This window comes from Sycon ciliatum, chromosome 4 (assembly GCF_964019385.1).
Source record: "Sycon ciliatum chromosome 4, ocSycCili1.1, whole genome shotgun sequence".
Lineage (NCBI taxonomy): Eukaryota > Metazoa > Porifera > Calcarea > Leucosolenida > Sycettidae > Sycon > Sycon ciliatum.
The window spans coordinates 37,609,469-37,625,524 of record NC_088646.1 but is presented as its reverse complement, the minus strand read 5'-3'; the positions used below and the strand labels follow the sequence as shown (position 1 = coordinate 37,625,524).

The 16,056-nt window shown below is 51.7% G+C and overlaps 1 protein-coding gene and 1 non-coding gene across 2 annotated transcripts in view; one reads left to right on the top strand and one right to left on the bottom strand.

The window, feature by feature from the left end:
- Window positions 1-836: 836 nt before the first annotated feature.
- The window catches only part of LOC135815995 (uncharacterized), a 35,469-nt gene continuing 20,249 nt past the window's right edge, over window positions 837-16,056 (top strand). The window contains exons 1-8 of the mRNA XM_065329351.1: window positions 837-1,198; window positions 1,757-1,947; window positions 2,301-2,503; window positions 2,868-2,983; window positions 3,553-3,611; window positions 4,035-4,131; window positions 4,563-4,685; window positions 5,382-5,465. Coding sequence (XP_065185423.1) covers window positions 986-1,198; window positions 1,757-1,947; window positions 2,301-2,503; window positions 2,868-2,983; window positions 3,553-3,611; window positions 4,035-4,131; window positions 4,563-4,685; window positions 5,382-5,465 — 1,086 coding nt within the window. The 5' untranslated portion in view covers window positions 837-985. The remainder of the gene's footprint in view (window positions 1,199-1,756; window positions 1,948-2,300; window positions 2,504-2,867; window positions 2,984-3,552; window positions 3,612-4,034; window positions 4,132-4,562; window positions 4,686-5,381; window positions 5,466-16,056) is intronic.
- Trnae-cuc (transfer RNA glutamic acid (anticodon CUC)) lies at window positions 6,059-6,130 on the bottom strand. Its single transcript has one exon. It is a non-coding gene; the product is annotated as a tRNA-Glu (tRNA).

Below are 16,056 nucleotides of genomic sequence, written 5' to 3'. Positions count from 1 at the left end.
GTCGAGATCAGGCTAGTCATCGCAAGGCCAGTGACAACGTCAACGGTGCAGGCTGCCAGTGGGCTCCACACAATGATATTACGGCATGATGCATGTCCTAGACCTCTACATATGTCATGCTATGTATGGAAATAAGTCAGGTGTAACTCCACAACTACTTACAAAGACTGAGAGAGAAAGAGAGAGAGAGAGAGAGAGAGAGAGAGAGAGAGAGACTTCAAGTTGGTGTTCCAGTACTTCTTAGTTCTACTGGGTCATCAAGGTCATGCATGGTGTGATGACCAAGTGCTACGAAATCTATGGATAGACATCCAGTAGTCTGCCAGTAGAAGCCAGGGTGTTTACACCAAGACCAGGGTTCAAAGGTTATACGCCCCTAGTCATGTCGAGGTCGCAACAGAGTCAGTCATGCATGACACCATGCATGTAAACTTCCGGATCATGGCCATCAGGTCTCGTGTTACGATGGCATGATCCAGAAGTAACCCACCAAACTCCTTGCCTGAAGTAACTTAGTTTCTTGCGTGGACTTGGTAGTAGATGTACTGTACGACTCTCTGCTGTACAGGCATGTAGACCTACACTATTTGTACTGGTTATGTGTCTCCTCTTTGCTATCTCTGCGAAAATGGTGTGCTTAGCCAATTGGTGAAATACATACCCTTTTGAGACGGTTTTGACACATTGTACTGGCAGTTGTAGTTCTACATCACGCGAGTCTGTGATGACTCCTGTCAAAGTAAATGACCCTGGTTCGAAATCTTCCATCCCTCTGCTGTCACGAAGAAGCAGACAACAAAATACCAAAGAAATCGTCACTTACTTCGACTGACTCTATCACCTTTTTTTATAATCTTCTTCTGCTATTGTCGTCCCTTCCTCGCCAGCGTTGGATCTAGTCAACATTCAGGACATTGGATCCTTCGAGCGTGTGCCGCAGAGGCAATAACCGTTGGCAACTGTGGCCATTCCCATCCGCGCAGTGATGCGTCCTGGGGTCAGTGTCCGACCAGCATGGCTGGCGAGCATGTTGCCATTGTTGGTGATGGCTCTATGGCTCGACGGCCACTGCAGCGTGCAGGCTAGCGCTCTGCACATGGAAAAGCTGCAGGAGAGCGCACAGGAACTGGGTGGGGGCGGTGGTGTGGCGAAGACGGTGTGCTGCGGACACGAAGACCATCGCTTCGCCTGCATGGAGGTACGATGGCTGTACGAGCACAGTGGAGTTTGTTTGAACTTTGACTTGACTCGGGAGCAATCATTGAATTCATTGGGCTATATTCTTGCCTGCTGTTATGTTCTGGGATGAATATGGGCTGCGGTGGATATGTGGTGAAATTAATTTGTAGTGCGATAGTCGAATCACAAGAGTGCCATTGAGTCAATCTTCAATCTAGAGCTGACAACTGGACGTGAACATGGTGTCAAAGAGTGACCAATGGTAGAACCACATGATTACAATCGTCCAATTCAATACAGGGACCCGCGTTCACCCATTCCTTTGCATGTACATGTACAGGATTGCATGTACATGTGCCACATTGCCATGTTCAGTCATTCAGTCACCACATACAGTAACAGTACTATCAGAGAGATTAGTGTGATGCTGTGGTATCTCCCCAGTACCCAATGCAAACGGCGTGTGTGTTCATTCTCACCCGGGCGGTGTTCTGGTGGTGGTGCTGCTGCTGCTGTTGTTGTTGCTGCTGTTGACCAATTGTTGCTGCTGCTGCTCTCACCGCGTCTGTTGTGGCAGATGGTTCGATATCTATACCTAAGCAGTGGATACTTACCTGGTCTAGAGATGATGTCATCAGGTGTGGATGATGACATCATAGGTCTGGGACTGGGAGATGTGAGGAGCCGTGAGGACAGTGTCTGGGCAATGCCTGAGCTATGTAAGCATGATGCTGTTGTGCTGCTGGACAAGACTCATCCATACGTCAAGTAAGAGCACTGGTGTTTGTGTGCCATTGTGTGCACATGTATATGTGGGGGGGGGGGTGCGGGCGCGTGTGCGGGCGTGTATTTGTGTGAGAAGGAGGAACTGCATTGATCAACACATGATCTGAATGAAACCACGAGCGTATACATGTACCTGGAGTGGACACACTTCTACATCACCTCACCTGTCATTGCCATCGTTGTCCCTTCTCTCATAACAAAATTGCTTTCATAGCAGCACCCTTATCTAGCAAAGCGAGACATAAGTCTGTGTGTGTGTGTGTGTTTGTGTGTGTGTGTGTGTGTGTGTGTGTGTGTGTGTGTGTGTGTGTGTGTGTGTGCATGTGTGTTTGCAGGCACCTAGAAGATGTGCGAGACGATATCAAGGGACTGGGAAAGGAGTCACACCACACACGTCGGACACAATGGGCACAGCTAGAAGACCACCACGAGCCAGGTTCAAATGACATCTTGACTGTGATCGGTGGTGGCCATGAGGGTGTTAAGCATGGAGCTTATGAACTGCTGGAGCGATACGGTGTTCATTTCAGAATTGAAGGTGATCAACAAGTGTTTGCACGGCCATTCAATGTTTTTATAACAAACATTCTGATGTACAGTGAAACCTGCCCTGACCGGACACCCTTGATGAAGCGGAAACCGTCCTGATATGACAGGACTCCGCTGGATCCATGGTGGCATGGATGCAAGTTTGATGCACAGCACTTTGGTGCATGACAATTTGTCCAGTCAATACAGGATTCCGCTTGTTACAGGGTCCGGAAACACATGTTTTACGGCACCAGTACAAGGCAAGAGAAATCATGCCTTTGACCGAGACATCATTACTGGCCAGAGTATTCTGCGAAAGGCTTTCCGAGCAGGCAGTTGTGTGTGATGTGCTCTGTGCCTGTGACCTGCAGGTGACATTCTGCCAAGCAGAACAAGCTGGAGTCGACAGCCGCATCAGCTGCTGAATGTTAGAACGACTGGCACGCCAACATTCGACATTCGCGGTCTCCAGCCCTTCCATGACTTTGTATGTGCCATGTCTACAGCAGTGCAGTAGAGGAATACACTCATACCTCGGTTGTCCGGACTCCAAAGTAGTAGTTACGGCCACTTCGGTCTACCGGGCACCCTTCGGGCGAGTTTCAGTGGAAACATTACTACTCTTCTGTCACTTTTTGTGGAAACAGTGACGTCATATACCATATCTATGGCCTTTCCCAATCAAAATGTATGTGATTTGGAGTTACGGACTTTTCAAAGTTACGGGCAGTGCCCGGTCCCGGATCGCCCGGATAAACAAGATATCAGTGTAGGTGTTTTCAGCTGTTTTGCATCATTCCCAATCCATGTTTATAGTAGCTGATACCCTATACACTGAGTGCCTTTCAAATGTTGCCGCCCCAATGTTGGTCAGTCAAACCATGTACTTTACTGTGGTGTTGCCTAGTTTGGAGGTGGGGGGGGGGGGGGGGGGGATCACCCAACAATGCTACAAATGTCTGGTGTCTATACATGATGGCAGAGCCGCTGAGCTCCTACCTAGTGGTTCAGTTCATTAATGTATTCTGTTCTTCTGCGTATGATGATGGTGTGCAGCCGGAAGGTCCGGACTGGTGGGGTGAAAGCATGTACAAGGCAATCTTCTCTCAGCTCAGGTAAGGACAATCCAATACCGGCCAATTTGGTGTGTTGCCTTCTCCCCCCCCCCCCCCCCCCCCCACACACACAAACACACACACACACAAACACACACACACACACTACCCGAGGAGTGATCTTCAGTCGATACTGCGTATCTTCGTTTAGCTGACTTAATTATGACATTCGGAGTTTCAGCGAACTTCTCCTCTGTCCTTGCTCTATGGAGCTCCATCCAGTTGCGACAAGAATTCATATCACAGTTGAGAGACGTTCCGCCGTGTGGTTCTTTTTCACCTTACCGGGTTAAAGCCCTCTCTTGAAGCCCTCTGGGAAGCCTTCTGTTGAAAACAGCCTCCCTTGAAGGACTAGGCTGTTGAGGTTAGATCAGGAAGCCCTGTTCCACTAACTGGCTGTTGTCTTGTGTTGTGCATCTGCAGCAAGATGAGAATGAACTTCTTAGGCCTTCACACCTACCCTTACTCAACCACACCGGGAACAGGCAGGGATGAACCAACAGTGTGGGTTGGCCTCAAGGTAAGAATCGGTGCCTGGAGTGGGTTGTTTTCACAATGCACCTCACTACCTGGAATGGGTTGCTTTCACAATGCATCTCGCTACCTACGACGGAGCCAGACAACAGAGTAGGAGGCGGATACTGTTTTGTATTCTAAGTTAGTACATGTTGACAAGCATTACATGCTCAAAAGTATTACATGATTGACCAAGATCCAACCAGAACCGTGATGTAGAAACGTGGTAGAAATCTGCCAGTACTTGACGTGTTTTGCTACGCCTGGTTGCCAGGAAAGTACATGTTTGATCTTCTTTCGTAGCACTCCTGCGCGTACGTTGAAGCGCTCACATTCATGGTCTTTCGCTTTCCATGTGATGTACTTGCAAGTGACCTCAAACATATTCCTATCAGTGTGGTGTAATCAATCGGCTGCCTTTCGCTCCTCTAACAGGAAGATGTCAATGAAGATGGAACTGTAAAAGCAAGCTACCCAACCAGCTATGCCAACACAATGAGAAACCAATGGGGAGACTCATCCCTGCCAACCGGGAACTATCACTATGGAGCCAAGGATGTGAGTTACTCAACTCTGAGACTCTCTACTGCCTCGTATGTGTACATGTCGAGTGGTGGTTGTAACTTGTAAGTGAAATCCAGCCTCAGTGACTACAGCAGAGCCACGTTTGCGGCGTTAGGGTTGCTCAGCCCCTGGGCTGTTATAACCACGAGGCTGGATTTCATCATCAGCTCACCGCTACTGTACTGCACCGTGAGGTGTGCTTGATGGAAAGAATTCACATGTGTTGTGTGGAAGTCAGCCAGTCGGACTAACCTTTCCTCATCCATAGGAATACCATCACCCTCCAGGATAAAAAAAAACAGATGCAGCTCCTAAGCAGTGGGTGGCCCCTGGTGTATGATGCTTTTGAACGGTCCCTTCAAGTATACCCATACTTAAAGAGGGTAATTTCCCTTATTAATTTTGAGTCACGGGACGGCAGTTACGTTTCAGCTTCAAGTTATTCTTCATGACAAGTTTTTGCTACACTGAAGAATGGTTTCACCTGCCTGAGCAACAACACTTCAAAGCATGGTCCATCACTATCAGTGTGCAATCAAGTGGATATGTTCTTATTGCACAGCATTCCTTACCATTGCTCTTGACAATCAAAGAAAGAGTGCTGAAAATACATCTTGAATGGATGCCACTGAAGATGCTCTTGATGTATCTACTGCTCTATTCTGTTTTCATTGCCTCTTCCATGGACAGATGTATCAAACTGATTGCTTTGGCAGTGAAGTTCAGGTTGGAAACTGCCCAATACCCAACACAACAGAAGGCAACAATGAAGTGGTAAGTGCGCAGCATCTCAGAGTGTAAAGCCTGCTTGCTCTGTAGCAACTTTGCTCACTGAAACAACCCCAAAAAGAATACTTTAAAAAAATGTAAAACAATATATATTGTAAATAAGTGATGCGGCGACAATAGTTTTAGAATTGCAATAAACAGAACGAGCTGAACAGTCATTTCACAAAGGCTTTATTGTGTGTACTTTCTTTGCTGGCCTTATCCTTGCTGAACGGTTGCCGTCAGCTTTTGCAGCGACTTTGAAAACGTCCAATTGATCTCGGAACAGGACCTGAATTGAATGGCTGGTGTTTGTCACTTGGGCTTCTCATTGCATCTTAGAAAACTTACTTTTGCCTTCAGAATTATTGATATGCGTTCCTGGTTTTGGAAATACGGCCCTGGCAAACTGAGTTTCTAAGAACTCTGCTTGTAAAAAGTAAGTTTGCTGAGGCATGAAACACAACTCCTGACCACCAGTCGGTAAAAGCATTGACGCCAGGAAACAAACTCTGCCATGAGGCTGACAGACCGGCATGGCACACTCCGTCTGCTTCATGCACTCTTCTTTCTTCTGTGGGTAGAAAAAAAAAGAAATGTTCCCACACCGGGAATCGAACCCGGGCCGCGGCGGTGAGAGCGCCGAATCCTAACCACTAGACCATATGGGACTCACAGTAATCAAAGCAGCAAACTGCATAGGTAAGGCACTACAAAACCGGCAAGAAAACCCCTGTGGAATCCATTGGCGGTAATTGGTTGGTTTGGTTTGGTTGGTATTATTTCAGTTCGTTGCCTCAACAGTACTGTTACGGAGGTAGCCTCAATTGAAGTATTATTCGTTCTCGTTCTGCTTTTTTGAATGTTGCTGAACAGTTTTCCTCTCCATGCTCTGCTAAATCGTTGCCTGTACGCGCCACGTCTAGCGCCTTGTTTCTACGCTAGCACTTAGCACCTTATTCGTCATCACGCGCTCTTCTTACATCTAGCGCCTTGTTTCTACGCTAGCACTTAGCACCTTATTCGTCATCACGCGCTCTTCTTATCTACATGCATGTGCTAAGTGTTGGTGTAGAGGCAGGGTGTTAGATGTGGCCGTCGCTCTTGCTATATGAGTTCATCGGAGCGTAGGCACAGTTGTTGTTTTCCAGAGTTCTGCTTGTGATGGTATTCTTCTGAATGGTCATCGAAGTAAATCTGAGTATGGTTCAAGACAGTTAGTTGCCTTTCGAGAATATCTCTGGGTTTATGAGCCACATTATTTGGTAGCAGAGGATGGTTTGAATGTTAACCATGGCGGAAACAAAGAGTTCTTTGTCAGTGGCAAGTGACGAGAGTCTGCAAGGAACGGACCAAGTCGGGGCGGACGTAGGTTTGGCGGACGAACAGCAGGTCCCCCGTAGTGGCGGTTCAAGCAGCATTCAGCAGTCAGAGTGAAGGATTTTGGAGTTTCCGATATTGATGACGAAGAACAAGAATATGATGATGAAGAACCGGCGTTCAGCGAAGAATGCCTGAGAACGATGAAGATCAATGCCAAGGCCAATTTCACCAACATTCGAAGACGTTTGCTGACTCGGATAGTGAACGGGGAGGGGATTGGTGATGACGACCTTGGATATCTGGAACACGCGTACTCTGGTGCAGCAGGCGTCGTGGGCGATCTCCTGGGACTGTGCTCTGGAGACGGAGACTTGTCGAAACGGAGGAAGCTGGTTGCGGAGCTGGAAGAGCTTGAGGAGAAGTACAGCGCAGCTGTGAACAGAGCACTGGAAGAAGCCACGTACAGCGCTAGTGTTGGTGGGCGGTTTGGAGCTGGTCATGGTTTGGGATACAGCCAGTACTCGACGGCGAGGTACTCAGCTCCAATGATGACGCCAGATCACTTGACGGAGGTGGGTGCGGAGCGGTCTGACTTTGGCCAGTTGGGGGCCAGGTCAATGCTGTACTCTGGGTCTGCTGGATCTGGGCTGGTGGAATCTGGCATGAAGACTTCTCCTAGTAGCCTAAGTGCCTTGGCCTTTCATGAGAGTCAAGGTGTCACAAGTCCACTCCGGGTTCCAACACCATCTACTGCCAGTACCTCTAGTGCTGATCAGACCAGCAATGGCAGTGCATCAGCGCCAGTGACCGGTTCCGGTGGTAGCAGTGTGTCAGTGGCCAGTGCTAATGATGGTACTGCCAGTAGTACTATGCCAGGCGCAGTCAGTCAGCCAACCAAGAGGAGCAGCGTCAGCAACACCACACTGGGAACGGCCCAGCTGACCAAGAAGTCTGTTCAGTTTAGTCAGAGCCACCAGTCCACTGCCAGCACTCAGTCCAGATTGAGACCAGCAGTGAGTGTGTTATTACCCCCTAGAACGGTCCCTGCAGCTGGAGGTGCAGCTGGAAGTGCATCAACGGTCGTCCCCGCTGTGACAGTCCCCAACACATCCATGGCTCCCCAACCGACTGGGTCCTCGAGCAGCCATATGTATCAGCCTCCACTGACGGGTGAACGACCACTAGCAGCCGACATCGGGCCATGGGCGAGTATGAAGAAAATCACAATACCCACATTCGATGGCGATAAACGGCGCTTCGAGTCCTGGTGGGCAGCGTTTTCCACCTGTGTGGACAAGGCACCGCTAACCGCGGAATGCAAGATGCTTCGACTAAGACAGTATGTCCAGGGTGAGCCGTTGAAAGCCATCGACCGATTCGGGTACACCATCGCTGCGTATGATGCAGCCAAGGCCCTATTGCACCGAAAATATGGCGGAGAGAGGCGCCGAGTTGCCATCCATCTGGAAGAAATTGAGGCCCTCAAACCCGTGCGGAAGGAGCACCCGAGAGACCTGGAGCGGTTCTCGGAACTGCTGGCAGTCGCTGTCATTAACTTGAAGGACTCGGGCCGAGCTACTGAGCTGGCGGCCGGAACCTTCTACCTGACTCTTCTCAAGAAGCTGGATGAGCAGCTGATCACCCGCTACCACCGGTGGCGGCATGAACAAGCTAAGGCTGAGTCGGTAGAGGAGCTGCTTGAGTACTGTACCCAGGAAGCAGAGTTCATGGTCTCCGCTGCGGAGACGAAAGCTGGCTTGATTCCCGTGAGTAAGGCAGAGCCGTCACAGCCAACAAAGGTCCACCGGTCGCCTCGACCAAGCACGTTCGTGACCAGCAGCCAGCCGGCAGCCAAATCACAAAAGTGCATCGTGTGCCAAGGTGAACACAAGCTGTGGCAGTGCCTATCCTTCAAAGCTGCGACAGTGAACAAGCGATGGCGCATTGCCAAGGATTCAGGTGTGTGTTTCCGCTGCCTGGATGTCGGCCACAATGGATGCGACTGCACGCGGAGTCGGCCATGTGGTTTGGACGGGTGCACGAAGCTCCATCATCGCTTTCTGCACGCCACACAGAGCAGAGGCCCTGTGTTTAGCAGCGTGACACGCCCGTCCACACAGGCACCAGCAGCGAACTCTGTCTCAGGGCGTCGGGCAGGACGCGCTATGCCAAACACAGCTAGCACCCAACAGTCGTCCAGCCAAACAGAGCAGCAGACATTCTGCTCCGTCGTCACGGAGGGTTCTCCGTCCACGGAAGAGGAGTGCTACGCCTCCCAGAGCACCCACGTGACCATCAGCCTGAGGACGATACCGGTCACCATCAAGCACGGCGACACAAGCATTCACGTCAATGCACTGTTGGACGATGGCAGCACCATGAGCTACATCAGTGAGGGCGTAGCACACGAACTTGGTCTGCACGGGGAGTTGCAGAGCATCACGGTCAACACGTTGGACGGAACACCGAGTACATTTCAGTCGGTGCATGTGTCTTGCAGCGTAGCAAGTGTCAACGGCATGTTCAGCACAGACCTCCATGCTTGGACAGTGCGGCACCCAACAGGACGCCTGAAGCCAGTCAACTGGCACCGCGGCGCATCGACATGGCCACATCTCAAAGGGATACGTTTCCCTCCCACCGCCAAGCCTGATCGAGTCAACGTTCTGCTCGGCCTGGACTGTGTCGCAGCGCACCAGTCCTTGCACGAGGTGACTGGTAAGCCGGGTGAACCAGTCGCACGGCTCACCCCGCTAGGATGGACCTGTGTGGGGCCGGTACGGGCGAGCCCAGGCAGTTCGCGTATGGGGCATGCGTACCATGCGCAGCTGCAGCTCGGCGGCAATGAGATCAGTCAGCTACTGCGTCGCTTCTGGGACGTCGAGGAGCTAGCCGTACCCGACTTGCCACACTTGTCACCGGCGGAGGAGAAACTGCTCACAAAGACACGGGAATCCCTGGCGTTCAGCGACGGTCGATATCATGTGGGCCTTCCGTGGAAGACAACACCACCGGTCCTGCCCGACAACTTCGCCATGGCACGCAAACGACTGATTGGCACCGAGCGGAAGCTGCTCCTAACGGACGGTCTGGGTACCAAGTACAGCGCCATCATCCAAGAGTACTTGGCAAAGGGCTATATCCGCCGTGTGCCGAAGGAGGAACCACGACCACACAGCATCTGGTACCTGCCTCACTTTCCGGTGGTCCGTCTGGACAAGCAGACAACGAAAGTGAGGATTGTGTTTGATGGGTCGGCGCAGTTCCAAGGCGTCGGAGTGAACGACTTCCTCAACAAGGGGCCGAAGCTGCAACGGGACATCTGCGACGTGCTCCTGCGGTTCCGCAAGCATCCTGTTGCTATTGCCTGTGACATCAAGCAGATGTACCTGCAGATTGGTGTGCACAAATCCGACCGGCCATACCAACGATTCCTATGGCGCAACTGTGATTCCGATGCGCAGCCTGCAGTGTATGAGTTCCAGCGTGTGGTATTCGGACTCGCCTCATCACCATTCCTCGCTCAGTTCGTCTCCCAGGAGCATGCGAGGGTGCTCACCAGTACGGATGAACGTGCGGCTGAAGCAGTCAACAAGTCCACATACATGGACGACACGCTTGATTCCGTGCCAACCGTCGCTGATGGCATCGCACTCTACAAGTCTCTTGTGAAGGTGTGGGAGTCGGCCGGCATGCACCCGACGAAGTGGCTCTCAAACTCGACCGAGCTTCTGGCAGTGATACCTGAGTCAGAACATGGACGCTCCATCGACCTGTCACCAGGGGAGCTGCCAAGAGTGAAGACGCTAGGCATCTCGTGGTCCGCTGCTAGCGACGCTTTCAGTTTTGCCATCCCACCGGATTCCGGCCAGGAGTTCAGCAAGCGGAGAGTGCTACAACGGGTAGCATCCGTCTTTGACCCGCTGGGTCTGCTGGCGCCGTACATCATTCGAGGCAAGATGCTCATCCAGGAACTGTGGCTGCGAGGCTCGACCTGGGACGACCCACTGGAGCCCTCTGTGGACAAGCTGGTGAAGGAGTGGATTGCTGATGCGCGGGATCTGCAGACGCTACGCATTCCAAGACCACTCATGGCAGCTGACGGTGTGTCGTCGCTGCACGTATTCGCAGATGCCTCCGAGAAGGCAATGGGTGCTGTCGCCTACATCATTTCCAAGGACCCCAGTGGAGCTACATGCCGGCTGGTTGCAGCTAAGTCTAAAGTCGCCCCGCTGGAAGCGGTGAGCATCCCACGACTAGAGTTGATAGCTGCCGTCATGGCAGCCCGTTTGGCAGCCGTCGTCAGCCTTGCTCTCGAGATGCAGGATATCTATCTGTGGTCTGACAGCATGAACGTCCTCTGGTGGATCCATGGTCACAGTCGGCAGTTCAAGACATTCGTGGCCAATCGCGTCTCTGAGATTCGTCGTCTCACACAGCCAGAGCAATGGCGGCATGTGACCACTGACCAGAACCCCGCAGATCTGGTCTCTCGTGGGTGTACTGCAGCAGTGCTGACATCATCGGACCTATGGTGGACTGGGCCCGCATTCCTGTCAACCGACGAGCCATGGCCTGCCAGCCCTACGCTTCAGCCCAGCTCCGGCGCTCGGCAGGAGGTAAAAGGTTTGCCACGCAACCGCTCGCAGGACATGCAAACGTATCATGCAGACGTCCAAAGTGCCAACGATGCACCACCCGAGCAGGATTGGATCATTGACCCAGCAAAGTGGCTAGACTGGCAGAAGACCATTCGTACGCTCACATGGGTCCGGCGGTTCATCTCGAACTGCCGTGCAGCGGCAGAGGATCGCCTGGCAGGAGAGCTCACCCCGATTGAGTTGGCTGACGCAGAGCTGTACGTCGTTCGGAACACGCAGCGTGATGCGTTCGCTGCTGAGATAGTCCTCCTGAGGAAACGCAAAGCAGTGCATGCTACCAGTAAGCTGGCCAAGCTGTGTCCATTTCTTGACGACGATGGTGTTCTACGCTGTGAAGGGCGCTTGCAGTATGCGGAGTTCCTGCCACGAGACGCTGTCCATCCGATCATCCTGCCGCGGAAGCATGCCGTGACCAAGATGCTAATCAGGTTCCAACACGAGAAGGGAAAGCACGCTGCGGGGACGAACGCAACATTGTCTGCGCTCGCCGCCCGCTATTGGGTCATCGCCGCACGGGAGGCCGTCCACGAGTGGGAACAGGAATGCGCAGTCTGTCGCCGGTACCGGAGCAAGCCAGCTGGGCAACGAATGGCACCGCTGCCGGTCAGTCGGATCGTGCCCTCTCATCGTGCGTTCAGCCGCGTGGGCGTCGACTACGCCGGCCCCTTCCTCACCATGCAGGGACGCGGTCGGGCCAGAACCAAACGCTATCTGTGTGTATTCACGTGTCTGGAGACGCGCGCTGTACATCTGGAGCTCGCATTCTCACTCGACACATCTAGTTTCATCAACTGTTTCTTCCGGTTCGTGAGCCGGCGCGGCCTTCCCAATCAAGTCATATCGGACAATGGCACAAACTTTGTTGGTGCAGTTCGGGAGCTGAAGGACCTCATTCGCAACATCGACCAAACCAAAATCCAGACGGGCACCGCACATCATGGTGTGTCCTGGTCGTTCAACCCTCCAGCAGCACCTCATTTCGGTGGTGTGTTCGAGATTATGGTGAAGGCAGCCAAACGTGCTATTTACCACATTCTGTCTGGCAGTGACATCACCGACAAGGATCTGCTGACCGCCTTTGCCGGAGCAGAGGATCTGATCAACTCTCGCCCGATCACTGCCATATCAGTCAACCCCAACGACAATTTGCCCCTCACCCCGAATCATTTTCTGAACGGGAGACTTGGAGAAGTCGTCCTACCGGAGTCTGATCATCCGCGTCAGCGATGGCAACGCATTCAGGAGCTGCTTGGGCATGTCTGGCGTCGCTGGATCCAGGAGTGGCTGCCTCAGCTCAGCAAGCGGGTCAAATGGACGGCAGACCAACGCAACGTGAAGGTTGGTGATGTCATGCTGTTGCTGTCTCCAGACACCGCTAGGCGTAAATGGCCCTTGGCTCGGGTTCTGGAAGTCTACCCCGGGAAGGATGAACGAGTACGTGTTGCCAAGGTGCAGGTGGGTGATCGTACTCTTGTGCGACCCATCAACCGCTTGTGCCCACTGGAGTATGCGTCAGAGTGATGGACTGATGTGGACAGCTTTTCTGCTGTCTGTCTTCTGAAAATCATTGCATGTCCTCTATCTTCTTATTATTATTAGTCAGCGGTATTGCTATATCTTTACCCTGCTGCGGACCTGCTGTCTAGCCACCTGGACTTGCTTTGCTAAGAGCACGATGTTGGGTTCTTAGTGGTGGAGCTAGTAAGGTACTATTTATTTTGTTTTATTTCGATCTGGTCACGTTGTCTCATATCGAGGAAGAGGAGAATGTTACGGAGGTAGCCTCAATTGAAGTATTATTCGTTCTCGTTCTGCTTTTTTGAATGTTGCTGAACAGTTTTCCTCTCCATGCTCTGCTAAATCGTTGCCTGTACGCGCCACGTCTAGCGCCTTGTTTCTACGCTAGCACTTAGCACCTTATTCGTCATCACGCGCTCTTCTTACATCTAGCGCCTTGTTTCTACGCTAGCACTTAGCACCTTATTCGTCATCACGCGCTCTTCTTATCTACATGCATGTGCTAAGTGTTGGTGTAGAGGCAGGGTGTTAGATGTGGCCGTCGCTCTTGCTATATAAGTTCATCGGAGCGTAGGCACAGTTGTTGTTTTCCAGAGTTCTGCTTGTGATGGTATTCTTCTGAATGGTCATCGAAGTAAATCTGAGTATGGTTCAAGACAGTTAGTTGCCTTTCGAGAATATCTCTGGGTTTATGAGCCACAAGTACAAAGTACAAATATCACTGACCAGGCTGAATCTGAACAATGAGTAAACCAACACCTCAACTTGACCCTAACGCAACACCCTTCTATCCTTCAACGCCCCTAGCCTCCTTTCCCGTAGCCTGTATCAATGCACGTTCCCTTAGAAACAAATCTGCTGAGCTATCCGACTTTCTCACGACCAGCTGTCCCCTTGTTGTTTGCATAACTGAAACCTGGTTGTGTCCACAAATTTCCCTCTCCTTCCCAGGCTATGAATGTTTTCGAAGGGATCGACCCACCTCCGAGAATAAAATTAACACCAACGACTTCCTGGCCTATGGCGGTGTTGCTATCTTAGTAAAATCAAGTGCATTTGGTCCTATTACCCACCGTACAGACCTACATCTTCCGCAATTCGAAGCTACCTGGGTAGAGATATCGCCATCCACTGGAACCTCTGCTTGCCCCACGCGCCAGCAGCCCATCCAAATTGCGGCTGTCTACCGCCCACCGTCCACCGACCCGTCGGTGATAGATAACTTTTACGCCTCGTTTCAAAGCTGCTTGACTAAAATACGGACCCCTGGCTCGCCAGTCCTCATCATGGGAGATTTCAATGCTAAATGTTCCACCTGGTATGGAACAACAACAGACACTGCAGGCCACCACCTTTCATGTCTTCTTGACATGTTTGCCTTGCAGCAGCACGTCACATTCTCGACCCACCGCTCCCACAAAGGCAATGAGGCTGCTCTGGACCTGATGATCACTGACACTGCAGCCAGCATCTGCGATCCGCGCCCCTCAGCCCCTCTCGGTCAGTCGGACCACTCAATTGTTCTCGGCCGTTTGTGCATCCCGACATGTACCGCATCACCACCTGCACCCAACACTACACTGCCCTCCCATTCCTTCCAGATACCTGACTTCAGTCAGTTTGACATCTCCTCCATTCTTCCCACTCACCTAGTTGCTCTAAATGAATCCATTGCTAATTTGAACTGGCATGCTGCTCTCCAGTTGAAGCTTGGAGATCCAAACCGTACTGCTCCAGCATTTTATGACATCCTTCATGGTCTATGCTCCGCTTTCCTACCCACCCGGTCGCGCTCTTCAGCGCCTAGACGACGTACACCAAGTCCCCCGTGGCTGACACGTGCTGTTAAAGCTCAGCTGAAGAGGAAGCGAGACTCGTACAGCTTGTATCGCAAGTATCCTACCCCTAGCAATCACGAGCATTACAAGTGCGAACGTAACAGAGCACGAATCCTATCTAGAGAGGCTCACCGCCAGTATGTGTCCTCCATTAGCACTAACCCCTCATCCATTATTGCATCCACCCCTAGTTTGTTCAAGTTTGTTAAGCAGCTTCGTTCGCCGACCCCTGTTGGAACCCTATCATCACTGAACTCCATGAAAATAACACAGTACACAACGACCCTACCCAGATTGCCAATGCTCTGAATCGCCAATTCATCAGCTTTGGAACACCGGATGATCCTGCATGGTCTCTCCCTGGTATTCCACACCACGGGCTCCCAGCACTACCCTCTTTTAGCACTACTCCCACCGCCATTGCCCAACACATCCGTCGCCTAAAGCCCAAGAAGGCGGCAGGTGCAGATGGCATATCCCATGAACTGCTAAAAGCCCTGTCTCCTAGTATAGCTATCCCTCTCAGCCTAGTTTTCAACCAGTCCTTCGCCACCGGAATCTTCCCTGATGTCTGGAAGGCAGCTGTGGTTGTGCCTATTTACAAGAATAAAGGCAATAAACTGTCTGCATCCAATTACCGGCCGATTTCACTCCTTTCCACCATTTCAAAGCTCTGTGAACGTGTGGCATTTGGCCACTTATACCAACATGTGAACCCGGTCCTTGACCCGTCACAGTCTGGATTTCGGCGAGGCGATTCGACCGCCTGGCAGTTGCTGAGGCTTGTGCAGAAGCTATATGAATGCAAGGATCAGAAGCAATTTAGCCTCCTATGTTTTTTCGACCTCAGCAAAGCATTTGACACTGTCTGGACAAGGGGTCTCCTCCATAAGTTAGCAGCGTTTGGCGTAGCCGGGACGTGTCTGCAGTGGCTCACCAGCTATCTCACTGAACGTCGACAGAGTGTCCGAATTGGACATGCCCTGTCCGCCCCTCTAACAGTCCACTCTGGAGTGCCCCAGGGCTCTATCTTGGGGCCTCTATTGTTCATCGTATACGTTAATGATTTGGCAGGTTTGGATCATACCTCACTCTACGCGGACGATACAGCGCTCCATATAACCGAGCCAGGCTTATTGCAAGCCTGCGACTCGCTACAGTATCACATTAATCAAGTTGTGCGCTGGATGTCGAAGTGGAAACTCCGCCCCAATGTGTCGAAAACGGCAATCCTTTGTATCCCCCCACGACCCTCCA